This window comes from Lissotriton helveticus, chromosome 6 (genome assembly GCF_964261635.1).
Source record: "Lissotriton helveticus chromosome 6, aLisHel1.1, whole genome shotgun sequence".
Classification (NCBI taxonomy): Eukaryota; Metazoa; Chordata; class Amphibia; order Caudata; family Salamandridae; genus Lissotriton; species Lissotriton helveticus.
Window position 1 is genome coordinate 1,101,640,189 of NC_136067.1, and position 25,116 is coordinate 1,101,665,304.

Sequence of the window (25,116 nt, forward strand, 5' to 3'; positions counted from 1 at the left end):
GCGCGAATATTAAATTATCGCGACAGAGATACCATCTTACGTCTGGCTCGTGAAAAAGGAACGATCACACACCAAGGTACCACTCTCGAATTCTACCCGGACCACACTGTAGCAGTACAACAGGCGAGGAGGGAATTCGCATCCGTAAAGGCCAAACTCAGAGAGCTTAACGTCAACTATTCCATGTTGTATCCGGCCAGACTGCGTGTGACATGGGAAGGCAAGGCGGTGCTGATGACGTCTCCTAAAGCGGCGCAGGATTTTGTAAAAAAAGCGTTGAAACACAACAAGACTAATGCTAGGGCTGAGCAGCAGCAGGACTCGGAATGATGATGCTGTTAAGGATCACTGGTGAACTGCGGTAAGATTTTAAATGAGTGCTTTAGGGGTTTGGTGAGGTACTTGCAAGATACATTGACAATAAGTTCATGATGCCTCCCATACTGGGGTGGAGGCCCATGCGCTGCAAGGCACACTGTATGACTCTTATGCCCACCAATTAAACCCCCTGTTTCCTTGGTGAAGTGGAACTACTGTAGCGTTTGAGTCACTGTACACGGCATTAATCTACGACGCCTGCCTTCTATCATGTGTTCAAAGTCCCGTTCAAGGAGACACTAACTCACTGATCCAGGACCTTTACAGAGAACATTTATTGTGATATGATACACTGGGAGAGTGGTAAAATAAGACACTTTGTCCAGTCTATCAACGCATGTAACTAGTGCCTTGTTCCTGGGTTAGTCAGAGGCGCCGATATATACAGTTTGTGTCATCTGTACTATCACTGATACCCTCAAACTGCAATATTACAAGTGTAAATGTTACATGTAATTATAAGCCGCACAATTTATTGCCGAAATAAAGCATGGGTTGGAACACCTGGTGGGCACCACCGGAGGGCGGACGCTCCTGAGTCGGTGATCGCTTGTCACCATGGGTGCCTTGTTTGCATGGGTATTGGTGCTGCTGTTCTCTGACCTGACTCGAGTTTCTATTTGGAGGTACATGGGGTAAGGGCAGCCTACCACACCAAACGTGTATGCATACATAGTCAAGTGAGTCGTCCACACCCATTCAGATGGGTGCTGTGATGTGCCCCAAGCGGACCTCCACGAGGGTATTCCCCGAATATGTTTTGGTTTATGACAGGCACTGACCTGAAGTTCGCTAGTTTGGAGGGTGTGTCTCAAATGGGAATATGGCTTCGGCAGAGTTGGGTTGCTGGAGTGGGGGGGGGGGGGGAGTAGGGATGTTGTTCATGTTACGGGACCTCGAAATGTATACACTGTTGCGATCCTGTGCATTGCTTGGCAAAGGGCTGATCGACCACGAGTAGCCCCACACACTGCAGTGAGTTTGGACTCTGATCCTGTTTGTTATCGGCTCCTGACATGTACTGAATGGCCGTTTCGATGACTCCGGCACATATAACTACCGGTAGAACACACCTAAATTTCCTAACGTGGAATAGTAGAGGCTTTACACAACCTAAGAAAATCAGGCAGGTATTTGCTTATCTGAACAGGTGGGATGTAGACGTGGCTATACTGCAGGAAACCCACATCGCGCCTAACACACATCAACATATAGGCAAACAATGGGAGAATCGTCTTACACTGCCACGTACTCCTCTTATTCGAGGGGGGTGATAACACTGATCCGTAGGGCCGTGAATTTCACGATACACACGGTGCTTAGGGACCCTAACGGGAGATATGTCATAGTGTCCGGTGTGTTACGTGGACAACGAATCACACTCCTCAATGTGTACGGTCCAAATGTAGATGCGCCGGAATTCTTTCAAGAAGTGTGGGGTCACTTACAGACATTCACTGACACGCATATCATATGCGGGGGAGACTGGAACGTGACCAGGGTGGATGGGCCAGATCGTTCCTTACACTCATCAGAACAACACAAACAAGCTAGGACGAAATTAGATCATATGCTGGCGGACCTGTCGTTAACAGATATATGGCGACATAGACATACTCACACACCGGGAGCCACTCACATTACTGCGATCCACAATAGTTGGTCGCGTCTGGATTACTGGCTAGGCACAGATAGCATTACATTGTGGACACGGGATATATGCGTCCTACCAAGGACACTGTCAGATCATAACCCTGTGCTACTCAAGCTCACGATACCGAACTACACACCACCCCCGTTTCACTGGAGATTCAATTCTCGTGCTCTGACCGACACTGTTTACGCTGACACCATCAGTACTGCAATTGAAGAATACTTTTAGATAAACACGCCAGAGAGCAAAGACCCAGGCCTACTATGGGAGGCCTTTAAAGCCACGATCAGGGGTGTGTGCATTAGCACTACAATAGGAGTATTAAAGGACATTCGACACCAGATAAAGCGCTGCGAGACGCGTATGTCAGAATTGGAGGTGGCCTATGAGTCCACCCAAGATGCGGCATTTCTGGGGGAATTACGCCACATACATACAGAACATCAAGCATTTGTCGAAGATTAAATAAAATACCTAGACAGGAAACACACAGCCAGATTATTTGGGGAGGGAGGTCGACCTGGCGGCCTACTAGCAAACAAAATCTGCGAGGGTAAAGGACACACAGCTATACTGCGCTTAAAATCAAAAGATGGTACTCCGCAGACACACGCTATAGACATATTGAATAGCTTCGTGGACACATGGGACATTATACAAATCACAGCCAATACGATCAGAGGGGGAAATACTCAGCTATTTGAATGATGTGGCAATAGGCTGGCTGTCAGATGGACAGAGGGAATGGCTAGCACTGCCTATCACGGTGGAGGAGGTGACTGACGTAATTAAATCACTTCCTAATGGAAAGGCACCTGGGCCCGATGGGTACACAAACGAATTTTATAAACAATTTGCGGATATCCTGGCGCCTTATATGGTGAGAATGTACGGTGCGTCTTTCGACCAATCAGAACTACCCCCCACGCTTCGAGAGGCAGTGATAATCGCCCTTCTGAAACCCTCCAAAGACCCGGAGATGTGTGACTCCTACAGACCGTTATCGCTTATAAATGTGGATTCCAAGATACTCGCCAAACTGCTTGCAGTTCGGCTGACTCCACTGATGACCAAACTGATCCTCCCAGACCAGGCTGGTTTTATCCCTACTGGAACAACATCACACAACACTAGGTCGTTATTTGCCCTATCGCACTACCTCCAGCCCTCCATGAAAGCGGCGGCGGTCATGCTTGATGCCGCCAAGGCCTTTGACTCTATTGAATGGAGCTATCTGCTCACCATTTTGAATAGAATGGGCTTTCCCAAACGCTTCGTAAAATGGGTGGCATTGATATACACCAAACCGTGCGCCCGGGTTCGCGTAAATGGTTATGTGTCCGACGTCTTCACTATAGAGCGAGGCACGAGACAGGGATGCCCTTTGTCGCCCTTACTCTTCGCACTTGCCCTAGAACCACTAGCCTGCCTCATAAGACAAAACTACAAAGAATCGGCTCTGCGCTTCAATTCCAGACCTCTTCATATCTCGTAATACGCAGACGACATGTTACTATAGGTTTGCGACCCAGACACACACCTCAATAGTCTGCTCAGGGAATACATCAAATTTGGGGGTCACTCGGGATTGGCCATAAACTGGTCCAAATCCTCCGTCATCCCTCTAACGGATGCGACGACTCCTATTGCCCTTGAATACCCGCTGGAATGGCAGCATGACCCCATACGATACCTGGGAGTAATGTTCCATAGAGACCCCGCGGAGGTAATAAGGTCGAACTATGGCTCAGCCATCTCCAAATTGGAAGATAAAATACATCGCTGGATACAACTTCCACTGTCCTTGGCAGACCGTATAGCGATTGTAAAGATGAACGTGTTGCCTAAACTATTGTACCTTTTTAATAACATTCCTATCACGCCCCCTGGAGAGGTTTTCCGCCGCATCAAATCGCTTGTACTGAAGCTCATTTGGGCAGGCAAACAGGCCCACGTAGATCTTCAAACACTGACTCTTCCATACATACGCGTGGCTTCGGAGTACCAGATTTTTTATTGTATTATTTATGTGCTCAGGCACAATACGCGGCTTATTGGTATCATGAGATACCATATCTCACACATACTGCTATAGAAGAGGGCGATGCAGAACCCGTCCCATTGACGGCAATTTTATCTCATGTCAGACAACCCCTACACGCTCAAGACATCAACACTATAGACACCACGGTCAAAGCCTGGCAGAAACTGGGGCACCTTGCACACAAAACACCACTGTATGCGCCTGCAATGCCATTGGACTACCATCAGGCGCTATCGGTAACAAGCGAAAAAGTGGGCATGTCGCTACTGCAGCATGCAGGGATAATTCGGATGGGAGATCTATTCCATGAGGGCACATTCTTAGACATTGCGAATCTAACATATATCCAAAATAAATCACCGATGTTCTTATTCACGTATTACAGATTGAAGCGTGCGCTGCAAGTACTCTATCCGTCATTTCCCGACGAACCTGAGAGTCTATGCACGCTGCAGATGATCATTACCACCCAGGATCTCTCGCACTTAGTGTCAAGGCTATACTCCTCAGCACAGGCCGAAATATCACACAACACTGATAAAGCTAGAGCTAGATGGGACATGGTTTTGGATGAGCCATTGACAGATCTAGAATGGCAGCAAACATGTGCAATAACACAAATACTCACTTCTAATGGTAACCTTAGAATTATACACTTTAAGTTTATACACCAAGCTTACTACACGCCTGCGCGTATGCTTAAATTTGGCCTACATGAGGACGACAGATGTAAGAGATGTGGTACAGAGGGCGCAGATTTCGTACACTTGGCCTGGTCTTGTCCTAAGATACGGGAATATTGGGCAGATATAACCACTAAGGTCTCAACTATGATAGAGGTGGAGGTAGAATGCACAATAAGAACCTGTCTGCTGGGAATAGTACCGCAATTAAGAGCCACCAAACGCAAATTTTGTGTAATATCCCTGCTGTTGGCCAAAAGACAGATTGCGCAATGCTGGCACAGCAGGAAAATACCACAGACATCTGGTTGGATGAAAGCCATGTCAGGTTGTAGAGATAAGTTATTAACTTTATGAGGAAGAACTACCAGCGAAATCAAGACCCAAGGTCATTTGGAGTTATTTCACAGACTACTTGAGTGCATTGCAAACGAACTCGGATGTATGACCTACCTATGCTTACTGAGTGGTGAGGTTGGATACTGTGTGGGTAGTGTGCCGTAAAGCCCAGTCAAGAAGACAACACAGGAATCGATAGGTCTGAGTTGTTAACGCTGATAACTGTACTGATATGTATTTTTGATTTCCAAGTTATGGTCCTATGTTTGTTGTAATCTACAAATATCATAAAATGTAAGACTTCATGCACTGCATTACGCCGCCGGACCTAGTGTTGTCGGCTACAGGGCTGTGTGAATTCAACGTCAATCGACGATATAACTCGCAGCCGGCCCTCAGGGTTGTAGGCTTTTGGCCGTGTATATTTAACTGAGATCAATAAAGGTCTTACAAAAAAAAAAAAAAGGTACTAGGTGCGCCCAGAAGCAGTGCGTTGCAGTAGTCTAACCTACTGAGAATGATGCCACGCACTACCTCCGGTCTAGCCTGCGCCGGAAGCATGGGAAGGATCTTACGCAGAGTACGGAGCAACAGCATGCAGGTGGCGATTGTCTTATTGACAAAAGCATCCAGTTGTAAATTAGGGCCAAACATGACCCCCAGGTTGCGTGCGGAGTCCGCCACCGCCGCGCCTAAGGAAGATGTTGGCCAGAAATCCGCCGGCAAAGGACGCGGGGTACGATCTATAGAGCAATACAGCACCTCGGTCTTGGATCCATTGAACTGGAGGGAATTATGTCGCAACCAGTCCGCAGTAGCTGTCACCCAACGATGGAAAGTCTCTAGGCACAACATCTTTGTCTTCAAAGGAAAAGATGAGCTCCGTATCATCGGCATAATCGATTACCGAGATACCAAAGGATTTGATCAATGTAATCAGAGGCCGGAGATACAGATTGAATAATATAGGGCTGATTGCCGACCCCTGAGGCACTCCTTGCCCTACTCTTTTGATGCCAGAACTAAAAGGCGGCAGAGCCACCACCTGATGTCTGTTATGAAGGTAGGAAACTAGCCAATCCCGCGCCAACCCAGCTACCCCGATCTCTTCCAGTCTGCTGATAAGTATAGCGTGGCTGACGTGTCAAACGCGGCCGACATGTCGAGCAGCACTAAAAAAGCTGCCCGACCAATGTCAACCCGTGAACGAAGATCGTCCAGAAAGACTACCAGCGCAGATTCCGTGCCATGGGCTGGCCGGAAGCCGAACTGCGCCACGTCTAGACAGATGTTGGTTTCCAAAAAGCTGGACAGAGACTGAGTAACAAGTTTCTCCATGATCTTAACAGGAAAAGGGAGCAGCGAGATTGGCCGATAGTTCGCCGGGCAGGTAGGGTCCAATGTGGGCTTCTTTAAAAGAGGAGAGACCACTGCTAGTTTCCAACATTCAGGCACTGTGGCGGTGCTGAAGAACTGGTGACAGATAGAATAAAGAGGAGGGAAGAGTTCCTCTTGGAACACCTTCCAAAATTTATGAGGCAGGGGGTCCATCGGAGAGCCCGATGAAACACCATTCGCCAGAGCACAGAAATCCTCTAGAGAAGGTAGAGTGAAACTATCCAGCCGAGGTTGGCCTACTACTTCCTTTGGATCACCTGGAATAGATAGGGGTGCTGAATCCGCCGAGGGCTGGAGGCAAGGAGTGCCTGGGCAGGAAAGTCCGCTCAAAATGGTGGCGATTTTGTCCTCAAATGCGGCTGCCAAGGAGTCACAAAGGGACTGAGAGGCCGGGATATTATTCGTGGCACAGGCTGGACGGGAGAGGTCGTTAACAATTTGAAACAAAGTCTGCGACTTGTTTGTTGCCTGCAACAGCATGTCCTCGAGATACTTGGCTTGAGCACACTTGATCTGTGCTTTATAATCCAAAAGTGATTGTTTGAAAGAGGCTCTATCTGACTCTAAATAATGCTTCCTCCAAGCTCTTTCCGCCTGTTTACACCGCAGTTTCAGCTGAAGAAGATCATTAGAATACCAAGGCATGGCAAGCTTATGCCTACCCCTAGCTCTCCGCAAGGAGACCACTTTATCCAAGGAATTTGTAATTTGCTGGCACAGCCTTAAGTAGCTCTCTTCCACATTTTCCCCCAAGGAGAAGCCGCCGGCTAACAAAGATAGTGGACTAGAATTTTTCAGGAGTCTAGAACATTGCCTACTAAGTTTGGTAGAACCTGAGCTATTGTCTCTCAATGAGACAGCAGGGAGGTATAGGGAGAAGTGGACAAGAGCATGGTCCGTCCAACATTGGATAGTTATGTCCCTAATCGTGGCTTGAGTAACATCCGCAAAAACTAAATCTAAAGCATGGCCCTTCAAATGAGTCTGGGAGAGTATCAGCTTTGCAGCTGTATATTGCTGCAAGCCTGGCAAAGGTCTCTATAAGCTGTATCAAATGGCCCATTTGGCCACAAATTAAAATCCCCCAAGACTATTAGCCTGGCATGTGTATTAGAAAGATCATAAATAAGATCAGTCAGCTCAGGTAGAGTGGATAGTGTATTACCAGGTGGTCTATAACATAACCACCCCGAATACAGAACTCCTTTTTGCCCTTTAAGAGAAAAGCCCATGAGTTCAAAACCTTGGACCTCCTTAACCTCAAACTGAGATATAGCCAAAGTGTCTCTAAAAATAAACCCCACGCCTCCACCTCTGCTCCCCACACGAGGATTATGCCTGATTTTATAGCCCAGAGGGCAGGCCAATCCAAGTTCTACATCACTGTCAGCTCGAGTCCATGTCTCTGTGAGCAAGAGCGCATCCAACCCATAGGATTCGATTAAGAGTGAAATTTCAACATGATGTTTGCAGAGGGACCGAACATTAAGCAGACCGCAAGATAGTACCCCGGGGCGACTGGTGATAGTATCCGGCAGGCTACTCACCTTGTGGTGCTGGTCAAACTGGACAAGCTCCTCCCTAGAGTACGCCTGACGGGAAGGAGCAGGAGAAGCAGCATGACTGGCGCTGGTCGCGACCTGAGCGCGAACGGGCGCAAATGGGCTTACCTCTGGCGCACCTCCGGTGCGCCGTCGGCGCGCCCGCTGCACGCCTACGCTGCACGCTTGACCGGTATGCATCTTAAATACCGTTAAGCGCGGGAGTCCTGCGAGGCAAACCTCTGGCCCCTCACCCAAGATGGCACCTGTGAATCGGCACCTCCTGGCTACCCACACCCATATATCAATTTGCCTACATTCAACATAGCTATATAATAAAAATCACAAAATATTTCAGTGTTTGCTATAGATTATTTTAACAAAATTTAGTGAGAAAATTATTTGTGTACACATAAAAGCATTTATTTTATAAAAACATATGTGCAAACGAAAAAGACATTACAATTTTCACAAGATTAAAAACATCTTCTCAAAGGAGAAGTTACAATACAAATTTAAGTCATACTTGATTACACATTTGAAAGAAAACTTAAAAGAGTTGACGCAACGTTTCGGTAAAACGTAAATCCTTCACCTTCTTCAGGACCAAGTTTTCATAAAAATCTATTCGCTTTCAATATGACCTTCAAAATCGAATCGTCTTTCAGACTTGAATAAATCGATTAATTGGAATGAATCGGAAGGATAAACTCAACCGAAGGAAAGGAAAATGAAGATAGAAGTGACCTATTGGTACACAGAACTTTCTATTTGTTCGATAGAGCCACCAGTATTTATAATTCAAGGCTGTTTAGACACGAGAGCCTAGACACGCTCAAAATTAGACTGCATGTAGCTAATCTGTTGTGCCATGAATATCGGCTTTACTTCAGTGAGTCAACATTATTGATACTTTTTTTTGTGTTGCTCGATATTCAAAATGATGCTGCACGTTAAACCTGAACTGGCAGCGTAAGACAGGTAACGCACGCTAACATTGTACTTATCAGGAGCGCCTGGTAAAGGGCTCCTGCGACATATCACTTGGAGAAATTGATTATTGTTAAATTTCGTCAAATTGCACTGTTTTTAAAAGTTGCTCTTCACTTTACCGGTTGAAGTTTCCTTGCCTCTTGCACTTTCCTCGTCCCACACTGAGCAGTCAGTTTGAGAGGAGGGAAGCTACACACTTGCATTCACCTGTGGAACTACACTTTCGGCTCACAAGCGGCGTTAAGGTCAGCATACCAGTTGTTCCTCTTCCCCATCCTACTTAAGTTGGACACGGGGCGCTTCGCCCTACAGACGAGCTAAGGCAGGTAACACATGCTGACATTGTACTTATCAGGAGCGCCTGGTAAAGGGCTCCTGTGACATATTACTTGGAGAAATTGATTATTTTAAAAATTCGTCAAATCGCACTGTTTTTAAAAGTTGCTCTTCACTTTACTGGTTAAAGTTTCCTCACCTCTTGCACTTCTCCGGTCCACCGCTGAGCAGTCAGTTTGAGTGGAGGGAAGCTACACACTTGCATTCACCGGCAGGACTACACTTCTGGCTCACAAGCGGCGTTAGTTGTTTCTCTTCCCCTCCCTACTTAAGTCCATACCGGTCGCTACGCGCCTGGACCGGGCCACCCCCCTTGGTCGTACCACCAAAGACCTCGCCCGGCCATCAAACTCGAGCTAAGAGACCAGCCTTCTCTCCACTGTCCCACTTGTCCTTTCTCCTTAGACAATAATTACGATCTTTCTCCACCACTCACCAAAGCGCAACACCCCGCATAGAGAACCATTCGGTCAGCCCTTATAAATGCCCGGTCGCTGCCCAGACACAAATACGAAATTCTAAATTGCCTCGAAGAACTCAAACTGGACCTCCTTTTTATAACTGAAACCTGGGGTGACCCTTCCTGTGGCCCAGATTTCTGTACAGCAACTCCTGAGGGTTTCACGGCCAGTAGATTTGACAGAACCTCCAAAAAAGGAGGAGGTCTGGCAATAATACACCGTGTTACTCAGTGAGGACAGCACTCATCCCTACAATGATTTGTGAGGCAGTCAGCTTCACTATCACGATACCCCACTATCTTCCATTTAAAGGCATTCTCCTATATCGTCCTCCCCGGCTCCCGAATAGAATTTTTCTCTTCTATGGGCTGTCTTTTAGAGTTAGTAGCAGGAGAAAGCAACTTCTCCATTCTCGGAGACTTACATTTCTATCTTGAAGCCCATAACGACCAAGATACCTTAGCCCTCCTGGGTGAAATTGAAGCGGTAGGCCTTACTCAACTAGTTTCATCCCCCACACATTGCGTGGGCCACACTTAGATGGCCTCTTTTCTAACCATCAGCAACTCATCTTAGGGGATATTATTCTCTTGCCTTGGATGGACCATTGCACAGTCCTCTTTGAAATTCAATCTAAAACCATCCCTTCCCAGGCCCACCAAATCCTCTTCTTCCAAACACTTTAAAGCATGGGGCAACTTCGCATCTCAAGAGTTCAAATCCAAATCACTCGCCACCCAGCAAGTCGCTCCTTCCTACCCTGATTTGACAGCTACCCATTACACCAAATGGATCTCCGACGCTGTGAATACGGTGGTCCCTACTAAAAAAGGTCCAACAACAGGACCATACTGTCAGCCCCTTGGTTCTACGAAGCCCTCAGGCTTGAGAAACAAATTTGTAGACGCCAAGAACGTTGCTGGCGCTTAGACTACGATCCTGTTCAAAAACTTCACTATAAACAGGCTTTGTCCAAATATAAACATCTTCTGATCACTGAAAAAAGTAAATTTTATCGTAAACAAATTGAATCAGCACAAGATTCGGTTAAGCACATGTATCAGGTAGTCACTCGGCTATCTGGACAAGGTCCCACTACTTCCATAGCTGCTTCTCAAAACCTCTGTAACTCGCTGGCGACCTACTTTCAAGAAAAAGTTAGTAACATATATTCGAACTTCACAACCCACATCTCTAGTGATACTCATTTAGCAGCCTCCCAAGAATATAAAAAACCCTCTTGCGATGTCAATGCTACATCCACAGACAAAAATCTTTATCCCTCGTTTCAGGAATTCAGTCAAGTATCTCCAGACTTGGTTTCACACCTACTCACTACCATCAATTCCGGGTCCCCTGACGATCCTTGTCCCCCGTCCACTCTTAAACTGTTCCCTGACATCATAGGCACTAATATAGCCGATATTTTTAACTTGATGTTCAAAACTGACACTTATTCCTCTATTTGGAAAACAACAGTCATCAAGCCCCTTATCAAAAAAAGTAATTTGGATCCATCAGACGTCACTAGTTATAGACCCATCGCCTGTCTTCCTCTTCCAGCCAAGATCGCCGAAAAGATCATGAATGTCCAGTTATCGTACTTTATTGATCAAAACAATTGCCTGGATTAGATTCAGAAAGGAACATGGCACCGAAACCGCTCTTATCAAGGCCTCGGATGAAATCAAGAAAATACTTGATGGAGGAGGGGCTGCTGTCCTGATACTGTTGGACCTCTCAACGGCTTTTGACACGGTAGATCATGCGACTCTGATCGACTGTGTCGCGGCTGTCGGAATCTCTCATAGGGCTAAGGCCCTCTTGGCTTCCTTCCTTTCCAACCAATCACAATCTGTCACACTTGGGAACTTTAAGTCACCGTTGTTTGCCTTACCTTGTGGTGTGCCTCAGGGATCCTCGCTGAGTCCGACCTTATTCAATATCTATGTGTCTGACTTGGCGAGGGTCATTAAATCCCACCACGTGGGCATAACATCATATGCAGATGACACGCAACTGGTCTTAGCGGTCAACAATAACGGGGCAAAAATTGCGCACAATTTCCAACAGGGAATGCTTGCAATCAGTACCTGGATGGCAGATAAGTGTCTTAAATTAAATTCCGACAAGACGGAGGTAATGATTTTTGGCAATCTCCTCCCTACCTGGTCTCCCATATGGTGGCCAGCAGAGCTGGGACACCTCCATCACCGGTTGCAAAGGTAAGAAATTTGGGGTTATATTTGACAATAAACTGTCATTCATGCACCATGCAAATGCAGTCATCTCCGCTTCCTTCTTCATCATTAAAATGATAAAGAAACTCCTTCCCTACCTTCGCGCCGCTGTAGCTAAGACCCTTATCAGTACTCTAGTCATGTCCAGGATTGACTACTGTAACTGTCTTTTAATTATTGCCCAGGAAAGAGTTTTAAACAAATTGCAATTGTTGCAGAACACAGCAGCCAGACTGCTCACAAGTACCCCCAAATTCAAACCGATCTCTAACATAGTTCGCCAGCTTCACTGGCTACCCGTCAGAAACAGAGCCAAGTTTAAGGCCCTGTGCATCGCTTTCAAAGCAATTCATATCTCTGGACCTGAGTTTTTTAAAAAGTCACTATGCGCATACACTCCCTCAAGATGTTTACGCTCCTCCACAGCAAATCTCCTGACGGTACTGCGGACGAAAAAAGCATCTTGGGGGGGCAGATCTTTCTTAGTTGCCACCACCAAACTTTGGAACAGTCTCCCGCCTCATATCAAGACAAGTCCATTCTTACTTACATTCAGGAAGCAAATAAAAACCTTGCTCTTTAACCAATAGTCACTTGTTTTGCCTGCAGGCTCAGTCTATAGTGCCGAGACACCCACAGGTATTTGTGCGCTCAATAAATCGCATTATTAAATAAATAAATAAACCTGATCCAGAAGTGTTCGATAGAGCAGGGAGGCCGTCTGTTTTTTAGCCGATTTTTATTTTAACATGCCAGCATCACTTTGAATCTCAAGCAACAAATAAAAAATTATCAACAATGTTGAAAACGTTGGCTCACTGAAGTAAAGCCGATATTCATGGCACAACAGATTAGCTACATGCAGTCTATTTTTGAGCATTTCTAGGCTCTCAAACAGCATTGAATTATGAATGCCGGTGGCTCTATCGAAGAAATAGAAAGTTCTGTGTACCAATATAAAGGTCACTTCTATCTTCATTTTCCCTTCCTTCTGATGAGTTTATCCTTCCGATTCATTCCATAGCAAACACTGAAATATTTTGTGATTTTTATTATATAGGTATGCTGAATGTAGGCAAATTGATATAGCACATGATCCAAAGTAGATCCTTGAATAGGGACATTTTTGTTTCTCTTCCATATGGAAAGAAGACCAGGACTTGGGCATGTTGGGAGAGAAGCACATATATGAAGACAGAGGTGGCCCAAACAAGAGGGCCAAAGTTTGGCAGCACTGGCAATCCTACAGAGGATTAAGCCTGAATAGATTAGAGTATGCAGAGTCTTAAAAAAATATTAGTGGAGACTGAATGCACAACATTTAGAGGCACCAAATTGATACAAAATGATGCTCACAGTTATGCTATCTGAATATGTTTCAAATAGTATCATAAAGCAATCCATCCATAAATTAAAGGTGGCCTGTACTTTGAAAGTGATAACATTTAATAAACTGCTGTTTAAAACATATTTAAAGAAATACTTAAAATAAATTAATATTACCCTCTCAGATCTTTTTAATGAGCTCTCCTTATCTGCCCAGGAACTCTAAAAAAAGAAAACCAATAGAGAAAATGTAAAATCAGAATTACACTTAGGCTAAACAATGGGATCCCTAAGTAGAAATTGTAAATTTTTAGGGGTGCCTCAGACAAAAAGTATGCAAGGTTCAGCACACTTAAACCCACTGTCCAGCTCACCTTTCCCGACTTTTTGTTTTTTTAACATGACCGCAGAGGAATGTTGAAAGGAAGAGATAGTTAATATGGTAAGATAAAAAATGTATTTAACAAAACAAAAAAAGATTTGTTGTATGATTAACGAATAGTTACAGTTGCAGCTAACTGTATACTAGCAGTACAAATAAGATTCGTTGGTTTGAGTAAAATACTGGGAAAGTTCATTGTAATCATGCACATACTTACCACCTTTAAGGTACCATAAACAAATGCACAAAATTGGCTTTACAAGTTCTGCGCATTAACACGCTCAAGCAGAAAAAGTAATTCAACTTTGGCAGAGTTTTTTCCGATGGATATTGTGCTTGGCTGCAGATTTTTTCTATTCATTTTATTAACAAACAGATCAAGTTACTTACCTACATTAACACTCTTTCTGGTGATACTCAATAAAACTGTAGATTCCTCACCTTATAAATATTCCCTAGCCATCAATCTGGATCCACAAAATCTTTACCAGCTGGTAAGCTGGTAAGTAGCTGGTGAGTAGCGTCATGTAGCTCCACACCAATGTCATTCTGCTCTGTAATTTATGTGCAGTCGTATATAAGTGCCACCCATGCGTGCCAATTTCAGTTGCTTGCTACGCTGTGTGTGCCCCCAGATGCAGAGCCCATTCGCAGAATGGTTTTGACCTGGGTGCATAGCTCTAAACTTGGGACCTTTTTCGATGGATAAAAGAGTCCAGGTTGCAGAATGGGGAGGATCGGGAAAAATATGCAGCTTAATGGAGTATCCACCAGCAAGCATGTTACAGAAAGTAAGTAACTTGCTCTTCAGATGGATACTTCTAACAGCAGATTTTTTATAGTTTGAATAGATACCAAAGCAGTACCCGCCAGGTGGTTGGCCTGCGAACTTGTTCAGACCAAGTAGTCCTGCAAGATCAAGCGGGCACAGTGCCCCTCTCCACAGCCTCGACTTTCCAGCCATTAGTGCTCCGTGAAGGTATGAAGCGACCCCACGTCATAATATGAAAAATATCCAGAACAGGTCTTCTGTGTGCCAACACAGTGGTAGCAGCCTTGGCTCTGGTAGATTCAGTTTGTACGCTTTTTGGGCAGTACATAGCAGTTTTTGATAAAGCGCATAATCCAATGAAAGATGGTTCTCTGCTGCACTGCTTTGCCCTTTTTGCTCCAGTGTACCCAATAAAGAGCTGATTGTCTACCCAATAGGTTTTGGTAAAATTGATGTAAAATTTTAGATAAGGGGAGGCTGCTTCTTTGCCTGGCTTTATAAGGAGTCACCACTTTAGGAAGAAAGGAGGTGTGGATTCTCAGGACCAACTTATCCAGAAAAAAACCCATGTATGGTGGGTTTACAAGAGGGCTTGCAGCTCACTCACACGTTGTGCCCATGCTATGGTGATGAGGAAAACTGACTTGAGGGTGAGTTGCCATAACTGACAGTTGCGTAGTGGTTCAAAGGGCATACACATGAGGAATGCGAGGGCTAGAATCAGATCCCACCGAGGCGTGATCAAAGGAGTAGGCGGAAACGTGTGTGCAAACTTTTAAAACACACACATCAAATAGCTGATTTAAATAAAAAGGGCTCATCGAACAACCACAAAATGGCCTAAAGAGCAGACAATAACCTTTAACTGTGCAAAAGGAAAGTCCTATCTAGGCTAGGGCCAACACAAAAAGCAACATTTTAATGAGTTTGGTCTGATGTGGGTGACTCTACTGAGTAACGCAACAAGCCACAAATTTGTCCCAACAGCAGGTTTATACCGATTTAGTGAAGGGATGCTTGGTTGCCATGATGGCATCAACAACCTCGGCTAAGTACAATCAACTGCTGCCACTTAATTTAATTTCCAAGCACGGAGGTTCAGATCACTCAAGCCAATGTGCAAGACCCTGCTCTTCAGGGGCAACAGGAGATCCTCTCGAAGCTGCAGCCTGATCAGGGGACAGATATGCATGCTCAGGAGGTACGGGTACAACACATTCCTGGCCCAATTTGCTGCCACTAGTGTGACTTGGACCCAGTTGTTCCTGAGCATTTTGAGAACTCAGGGCAGAAGAGGTACTGTCGGAAATGTGTGCAGGAATCCAGAGCTCCACACTAGGGGGAATACATCTCTGAGACAGAGACGCCTGCATAACTCCAGCACAGAAAAGTGTTGATATTACCAGCTCTCAGCGGTGACAAAAAAATTCAAGCCAAGATTCTCTCCATACGCGGAAGATACCTTGTGCTGTTGGACTGAAAATGCTTCTAGCTGACTACTTCTAGCATTGTACGAGTTAAGTTAGCATTTGCGGCACCATTTTGTATTCAGCAGCCATATTGTACCATGATTACAATGAAGCTTCTGTCTCATACTGTCTGCCTTAGCAGAAAGCAGCCTCATTTTTTCTCTTTATTATTCAAGGTTGAGCTTCGCTGCACTAATGAATAGATCATTCTGTAACTGCATGCCTTTCCCGGTAGGTAGGCCTGCTCCCACTCAGAGAGACGGGCAGAGAAACCTTGAAACTAAGATAGCATGTACCCGGTCTCAGGATGGTAGCTCGTCCTTCTGGATCACCTTTGTTCATGAGCTCTCAGACTGGAAAATTCCTTTCTGGGCGGGTGTTTGGGGGTGATGGGAATGTATATCTTGTATTTCCACTTTGGTGGGGGCCAGTCCCTTGGCAGCAATCTAAGGAGGCTGGTCAGACTTGACTCCGCTTGAGCGTATACTAATAAATAACTTTGGTTTGTATTCTCTACCGTCTGACCGACTCTTCATTTGTATGGAAGGCTGAGAGGTGGTCGTGAGTGACCCTGGTGGCCCTAATCAGGTCACTTCCTTCAGTGCCATCACCGGGTAATTGGTGATCCAAATAACTTGCGATCCGCTAGGCACTGGCGCCTGAGTTTATCCACCCTAACATTGAGAGATCCCACCAGGTGGTGTAACAAAAGGAAAAATAAATGCCTTTGTGTTTGCGTCACTTCTAGAGGCATAGTGTCTCCTGTCATATGGTCCACGACCCTACCCCGCTCTGCCTGTTACAGTACCATATAGCGGGGGTATTGATCCGGAGTACCTGCACCAGCCTCCTTTTCATAAATGGCAAGAAGGCTTTCAATGCCAAGGGGAATCTTAGGGAGAAAATCCCATATGGTCATCATTCTTCCTTCTGCTTCCCAACCTCAGAAACCTAGATGTGGTGTCATCTCAAGTTCAATACCATTACCTTTCCTTTTTTAACCTATGCGCAATGTACCTAGGCAATGTTCCTCACTCAGCAAGGGCCAAACTTTATATGTATGCAGATTACACCCGCTGAGTTTCAGTCATCATAACAGGTTCAGGAAAGGGGAGGGGGGTGTGTGGCCAAGATGGCAGCCACATTGGACACTCTCTGAACGAGCTCCGTGCTAGGCCTAATCAGCATCGTGCTTTATCAGTGGCATCTGACCCACCAGCGTGTCTTTTTTGCCTGCGCGGTCATGCCTGTGTGCTAACACAGGGCTGGGCTGCAAGAAATTTGGCTGGGAACCTGTGGAGGACTACTTGAGGTAATGCCAATATGTGGGGCCTGAGGCTCTCTCTGGCCGCGTGGGCATCAGAGGGCACAAGGCTGTCCCAGGAGGGTGGTGTGGAGTGCAACTGTGACAAGGCAGTCCCGCTGGCGCGAGCTGTTCCTGGCTCAAGGGCTCTGGTGTCTGCAGTGTGCCCCTTCGTGTTGCTGCCAGGAACAAAGCCCTTTCATCCATGCTGGAGCGCTTCAGTGCTGGCATGGGACTGTGTTGTCGGAGGTGTGGCTGTGGACCCTTGGGCAGCACTGGAGAGCTGAGACTGCAGCAATCATGGGCCGTGACGGAGCCCGAGTCCCGCTGTTGCTGACCCTGGCAAGTGAAGTGTGGACAGCGGCTGAGACAGGGTCGTGCCGCCTGAAGGATCTGGCCAGGAGCCAAGAAGCATTGCGGTGAGCAGTAGGCCCTGCCACATCCTTGCAAGCTGCAGCTGAGAGCATGGGTATTTATTAGGGGAGCGCAGCGGATGGGGAGTGGCTCCCTCCGTGCGTGCCCTTTCGTGACGGTGGCATAAGGCTGTCCTGCAGATGTACAACAGCCCGGCCCTCCCCCCATGGGAGGAGCCCTTTATCAATGCAGAGGCCACATTCTTGCAGTGGCGCTGGTTTAGATTCTGTAAATGTACTGCATATTGGCAGCAACTCGCTTGTGTGATCCTGGAAAGTGGCTGCCTGACAGTGGACTTGCTTGGCCTCACAGTTGGCCACGACTGCTCAGAGCGCAACCTTCTTGCCCTCTGTTGCTTTGGAGGGGCTCTGCAATTGGATGACCCTGCATGAGCTGTATCTGTTACCCAGTATTTCTGCCCCTTGTGCCAGTAGATTATCTAGCCTGGAGACCGGTCACCACTTTATATAGGGCTGCCATAATGTTCAGGCCCACACTTTTGCCCTGTTTCTGCCGCCTCAAATAGGTTTGGGGGCACCTGGATTGACGCAGACACTGGGCGGCTTGTTTCTCGTTTTGCACCCTGCGTCTCCTACCTGCAACTGCAAGAGCCCTTCCTGGGGGGAAGATACACTGAACAGATTTGAACTTGATCTCCTCTAAAGAGGTGCAACCAATTTGCCCTGTACCAGTGCATGCCCTGCCCAGTGGACTTGAGACTGGGTGTCATTGGTGCGACGGTCGGACCAGGGGAGGGCTCTGCTTAAAAACAGCTTGGCAGAGCGGCCGCGCTGTGGACAGGGGACAGTGGCAGTGTTCCAGGTCCGCTCGCGGTGCAGTCCGTGAACAGTACGATTTTAATTGTGTTTTTAAACTTACTGCTCAGGCTCTTTTTACTTGGAGGTAACACCGTATGGGAAGAACGGTGTAAGCACCCTTACCTGTACTCGATCTTTGGGTCTCCCTGCCTCGGTCCGACGCGGTGTTTACCGTTGCGCGGAAGGCAGTGGAGACCGAGACAGGTACGTGCGGGAGGGCAGCGGTCTAGTTGTGGGGAGGGCTCTGCTTAAAAACAGCTTGGCAGAGCGGCCGCGCTGTGGACAGGGGACAGTGGCAGTGTTCCAGGTCCGCTCGCGGTGCAGTCCGTGAACAGTACGATTTTAATTGTGTTTTTAAACTTACTGCTCAGGCTCTTTTTACTTGGAGGTAACACCGTATGGGAAGAACTGTGTAAGCACCCTTACCTGTACTCGATCTTCGGGTCTCCCTGCCTCGGTCTGACGCGGTGTTTACCGTTGCGCGGAGGGCGGGGGAGACAGAGACAGGTACTTCCGGGAGGGCAGCGGTCTAGTTGTGGGGAGGGCTCTGCTTAAAAACATCATGACCTCGAGTCCACGCAGCGGGCGTGCTGGTGGCGCGCCGAAGGCGCGCCAAAGGCAAGCCCGTCTGCGCCCGTCCGCGGCCGACCGGGGTTAGGGGCCAGAACCCCTGCCGGTTTCGGCCTGAGACGCCGTTACAGCCCAGGGAGGCTCCGCACTCTTTGCCCAAACCTGGACAAGAAATGTAGGCATAGTATTAATGTTGAGGGGGAGACTTGGCAATGCAGTCACTGCTCTTTCGGGGCAGAAGCACAAGCAGAGATTAGAGAAGGCGGTAATGCACTCAGGCTAGCGCTTATCAATTGTAGATCCTTAAGGAAGCATAGATTTGAAATATGTGACCTACTCTTGGAAGATCAAATTGATGTCCTGTTTCTTACGGAAACATGGCTGGATGTTGACTCTGCGCCTGAAATCTTGGAGGCACTCCCAAATGGCTATGGGATTGTGAGAATTGACAGAGGTCTGATCACTTTCTGATCCCGTTTAGGATCAAGCTGCCCATTTTAAAAACTCAGGAGGGAGCCAAGCCCGGAATAAAAAGAAGAAAGTGGGCTGGTTTCTCGCAGGGCGCTTTTGACCTGGCCTTCTTGAGGGAGGTTCCTCCCTCCGGGCAGGATATAAATGAGGTCTGCAAATCTCTCGAGAGACGTATTACTGTTGTCTTGACTGTACCGCACCTTGGTCTTCTAAAATGTCCACGAATAGACGTAAAAACGCGCCCTGGTTTAGCGAAGAGTTACGTTGCGCTAAAACCACTTGTAAACAGTTGGAAAGGTGATGGAGGAAGTCTTTCTCTGTTCGCCTGAAAGTAGACTATAAACTCAGCCTTAAGATCTACCATTCACTCATTAGAAAGGCAAAGGGAGCCTATTTTATTGATAGAATACAAACAGCAGAGAACTCTACTAAAGAGATGTTTAAGGTCTTTACTGAGATTTCTTCCTTGGCATCTGCTGCAGCACCTTGCGCCGGCTCTGAGGAGTCATGCAATCGAGTAGCGGAATATTTTGCGGATAAGGTGGAGAGGATTTATTCTTCGGCTCGTGATGGGAAAATAGTGGAAATGGAAGTAGTGGATGTGGCTGAAATGCAGGGTCCTTTTGAATTTGATGTACCGCCTCAGGACATCCGTAAGAGAATTGCCATGGATATTAAATCAGGTTTGCCTAGGGACCCGGCTACCCCTAAGGTGTTGAGGAGTAGTATGGATGCACTAGAGCCTTTTCTGAGACACCTTTTAGAACTGTCTTTTATTTCAGGAGTGGTCCCAGAAATGTGGAAGGAGGCTGTGGTGCTTCCCCTACAGAAAAAGCCTCACATTAGTGCTGACCAACTTGACAATCTGCGCCCCATCTCTCTGCTCCCGTATTTTGCAAAGGTTGCGGAAAAGATTGTGAATTCTCAGCTTACTGCCCACATTTGCACCAATAACCTTCTTCACCATTCCCAGTCCGGCTTTCGGGCTTTTCATTCCACGGAATCGGCCCTGCTGTACTCCACCGAGACCATCCGGAAGTATGTGGACGAAGGTCAGACTGCAGCCTTGATTCTCTTAGACTTAAGTGCCGCATTCGACACTGTCGCCCACCATACTTTGCTCCACGATCTGGAGAGAGGGGGTGTAGGTGGCAGAGCATTAAAATGGATGGAGTCCTTTTTATCCGAGCGCAGCTTTCGAGTTATGCAAGGAAACCATTACTCTAGAAACATCAAGCTGGCCAAGGGGGTGCCTCAGGGTTCTGTGTTGAGCCCTACACTGTTCAATCTGTATGTCGCCCCCTGGCTAAAATCTCGGATAAATATGGAATTAGCGCCTTGTCCTATGCTGATGATACCCAGCTAGTAGTCTCCCCGACCCAAGCTCGGGTAGATGCTGCCTCCAACTTTGTTGCCTGCCTCCAAGAACTGGCTGACTGGTTGGCAAATAATTGCTTACGGTTGAATGTTTTTTTTGCAATTTTCACCCCGAGTGGGCTGGGTATGCTCAGATGTGAGTCCCAGGCTCTCCACACCACTGGAGTCAAGCTATCCAGGCTGATAGCCATAAACCGGTCCTTGGATGCTTGATTCCGGTCTGGGAAAGACATGACTTTGTAGTTCGGACTGGACTGTTCCCATGAGGCACAGGGTCAGAGCTGATTTGCATATAGCCAGTGTCTAACCCAGGGTGGTGTGGAGTGCAAAAAAACGATGGATTTAGGCCCAGATCCTTGTACTGGGGTGAATGTATGACATTGTTCTACATTCTGTCCATCAACTGTGTTTTTTGCAATTTTCACCCCGAGTGGGCTGGGTATGCTCAGACGTGAGTCCCAGGCTCTCCACACCACTGGAGTCAAGCTATCCAGACTGATGAAGGCTGATAGCCAGAAACCGGTCCTTGGATGCTTGATTCCGGCCTGGGAAAGACATGGCTTGGTAGTTCGGACTGGACTGTTCCCATGAGGCAGAGGGTCAGAGCTGATTTGCATATAGCCAGTGTCTAACCCAGGGTGGTGTGGAGTGCAAAAAAACGATGGATTTAGGCCCAGATCCTTGTACTGGGGTGAATGTATGACATTGTTCTACATTCTGTCCATCAACTGTGTTTTTTGTAAGGTTGAATGGCAGCAAGACCGAGGTGTTGGTGATTGGGAAGGCTCCTTCTGTTTGGTTCTCGGCATGGTGGCCCCAGTCTCTGGGCTCGACTCCCATACCTTGTGAGCGGGCTAAGAATCTTGGGATCTGGGTGGATAACAAACTGTCCTTCGACTACCACACCAGGCAGGTGGCAGGTGCATGTTTTGGTATATTGAAGAGACTGCGGAAAACCCTTGAAGCCCTTCCCACTGCATCTAGAAAGATCCTGGTCCACGCCACTGTAACATCTCGCCTGGACTATGGTAACCTTTTATATTTGGGCGCAACTGCAAGATGCCTGCAGCGTCTACAGTGCATTCAGAATGCAGCGGCTAAACTAGTTCTCAGGCTCTCTAAAAGGGCCTCAGCGACTGGTGCGCTGGCTTCTCTGCACTGGCTCCCCATTAGGGAGAGGGTTAAGTTCAAGGCCTTGTGCGTGAGTCATCGGATTTTACAAAGAAAGGGCGCCTCATATTTTCACAAACTTCTTATACCCTATGTACCGACCAGACACTTAAGGTCCAGCGGGAAAGGCACTGTATACATGTCCCCAAAGTTAAGAGAGACAGGATACTTGGCTGCCCAATTGTGGAATTCGCTCCTGCAGACACTCCGTTTGGAGCACTCCGAAACGATCTTTCGGAAAGGTTTGAAGACCTACCTTTTCCCTGCGTCCTAATCTGTGTGATAGGCGCTACTGTTCTTTACTGCCACTGCAGCGCAGGGACACACTGGCTCAGTGTAACCAGGTGCTTTATAAATGTAACTATTATTAATATTATTATATACTGTGCTCATTGCTCCTCAAAGATCCCCTTCAGTTCACCCAGACTCATTTATAAAGATGGGAAAGCCCAAGACCACTGAATCATTGAACACTGGCACTGGGAAGGTGATGACATTCTCTTTGCCCGTTGACAGGACCCTTGACAGCCTCCAACACCTTGAAGCGATTCTTCAAACCAACTCTACTCAATTTATCAAGGTGCTCTGGGCCATCATGGACAATAAAACCTCTCTGGAAGTTTGCATTGACACGGTCTCGCTAGACGTGAATATGTTAGGAACTGACCACCGCAAACTAGTGGAGAGAGTGGAGGAAACTGAGTACACCTTTGCTATGGTTTGACCGACAGTGAAGGACCTGCAGGAACGGCTGAAACACATGGTAGAGGAAATTGCTAACCTACATTGCAGAGCGGAAGATGCGGAGGGGCATTCTAAAAGCAACAATATTCACTTTCCGGGCTTCAGCGTATGCTCAGATGGTCCAAGCATGGAATTATTTCTTGAAGACTGGCTGACGAAGACAGTTCTGAAAGACATGGTGCCAAAGTTCTCCTCCATTGGGCGAGGGCACCGGACACCGGGCCGGCCCACCTCCCGGGCACGCCATCGCGTCCCATCAGAGATCGTCTCCTCAACTATCAAGACCGTGACCTGCTGCTGCAGCGGTTTCAAGCCAAGTGCTCTTGGCAATGCAAAAATATATAATAGACATGACATATCCTGACTTTACAATGGAGGTACAGCGCTGCCAGTGTTCCTACTCCGAAGTTAAGCAACGTCTCCGTAAGTTGGTACTTAAAAATGCGCTTTTGTTTCCAGCAAAGCTCAAAGTGGCTGATTGTAAAACAGTTCACAAAGTACACTTAACGAAAGAAGTATGTACTTGACTCTATGCTAAGAATCTGGCAGCAGTTCCAACCGAGGACTCTAGGGCTGATGACAGGCTAATGCCCAATCTCAACAGTGCAAACGCAGATCCCTTAAGGCGAAACCAACCAAGGACTAAGTGGCAGCTGAGAAGAATCAAGCGGTATTGGAGGCCTTCCTCCACAGCATTAACTCCTTCTCTCCTCTGCGCTCCAAGCACCCATCGGAGTCGGAATTGGACTCGGCTGTTTGCTCGCCTCTGATGCTGGGGCCCATCCACAACGAAGATCATTCCGCGATCTGGGGATGATTTGCAAGGTAGATCCTCCTGTTGGTGGGGTGGATGATCCGGCTGGGTTGGATTCTTTTTGAGTCCGATACTCCCCTGAAGGTAAGCCACATTATTAGGGGGTAAATGGGGGGTCTGGATGCCAAATTAACCGACATGGACCCACATCATGGCTGCATTGAACATTGACAATTTCACACTCTGCACAATTTCACTTGGCCCGCCCCTGACAGACTGCTTCACATGTACATGACTATGTTGCGGGCCTCTAATGCATACCAGTTTAATTGTTTTTGGGGCTCGCAGCATGGGTCCGAAAAGTACGCAGGCCAGAGATAGGGGAGTTGTTTCTCAGAATTGTTTGAATGTTTTTCTGGCTGGTTGGATGGGTAGGCAGGGGATGAGAGATTTGTGAGGGAGGGCGGGATGGCAAGGGCCTTGAGAACCCTGAGATATACAGTTTGCATTCATGCCACTACCTTTAATGCTTTACCATGGAATATTCGTTGCATGGCAATCCTCGCAAGGAGACACAGGATATATGCTTACCTTTGTCGCAAGCGTATACACTTCGCTTGTCTCCAGGAGACTCACCTGACCATGGGTAGAGCTTGACAATGTAAAAAGGCGATGGAGTGGGCAGGTATATGGTACTGGATATTCAGCCTATGCCTGAGGGGTCCTCACTTTGGTCGCTGCAGAGGGACCATTTGTAAAATCCATAGTCTTAGCTGATATGGATGGCAGTTACGTGATTTTGGAGGGTGTCTTGGATAGGAACCCTTCATGTGCTCAATACCGCTCAAGACGCAATTTTAGATACTCTTTCCACAAACATGTTGCTGGACCCTTTTAATTGCATACACAACACTGATTTGGACTGGTCAATACCCCTAATTACGGGTATGCCGGGTATACAGGCAAAGAAACACTGCCAGCAGTGGTCTAGGTTGTCCAATTTTCATGTCTGGCGCTTGGGGCACCCAGGAAGACAGAATATTCTTACAATGCACCCGGACATCAGGTCCACACTTGGTTAGATTACCTCTTTTGTTGGTCAGACTGTTTGTCCCTCATACGTGGTTCTGAATACCTGGGTAGGACCCTCTCAGATCACAACCCGCTCAGGGTCACGTTCCAGTGGGTGGGGCGACAAGGGCTCCTATCCTTACGTGGCGGCTTCAGACAAAAGCCACACACCTTTCCAGATATTTTGAGAAAACAGGTCAGTGGGATCCTGTGTGTTGGGGTGGGACGCCATGAAGGTGGTCATAAGGTGCCACTGCATTGCCATGACATGGGTAGTTAAGTATTCTCTTACTCGTAGTATGCTGACTTCAGAGACACAAAAACTCATAAAGGGAGATGGACTTTTGAACAAACTTAAAACTCTGAGCGTTTCAACTTGGACTTTCGGAGATGCTATTCAGGTCTTGT

General features: G+C 47.1%; 1 protein-coding gene across 1 annotated transcript in view; it reads right to left on the minus strand.

Moving 5' to 3' along the window:
- NPHP1 (nephrocystin 1) overlaps positions 1–25,116 on the minus strand; it is a 695,982-nt gene that overhangs the window by 35,932 nt on the left and 634,934 nt on the right. The window contains exon 19 of the mRNA XM_078648761.1: positions 13,571–13,615. Coding sequence (XP_078504887.1) covers positions 13,571–13,615 — 45 coding nt within the window. The remainder of the gene's footprint in view (positions 1–13,570; positions 13,616–25,116) is intronic.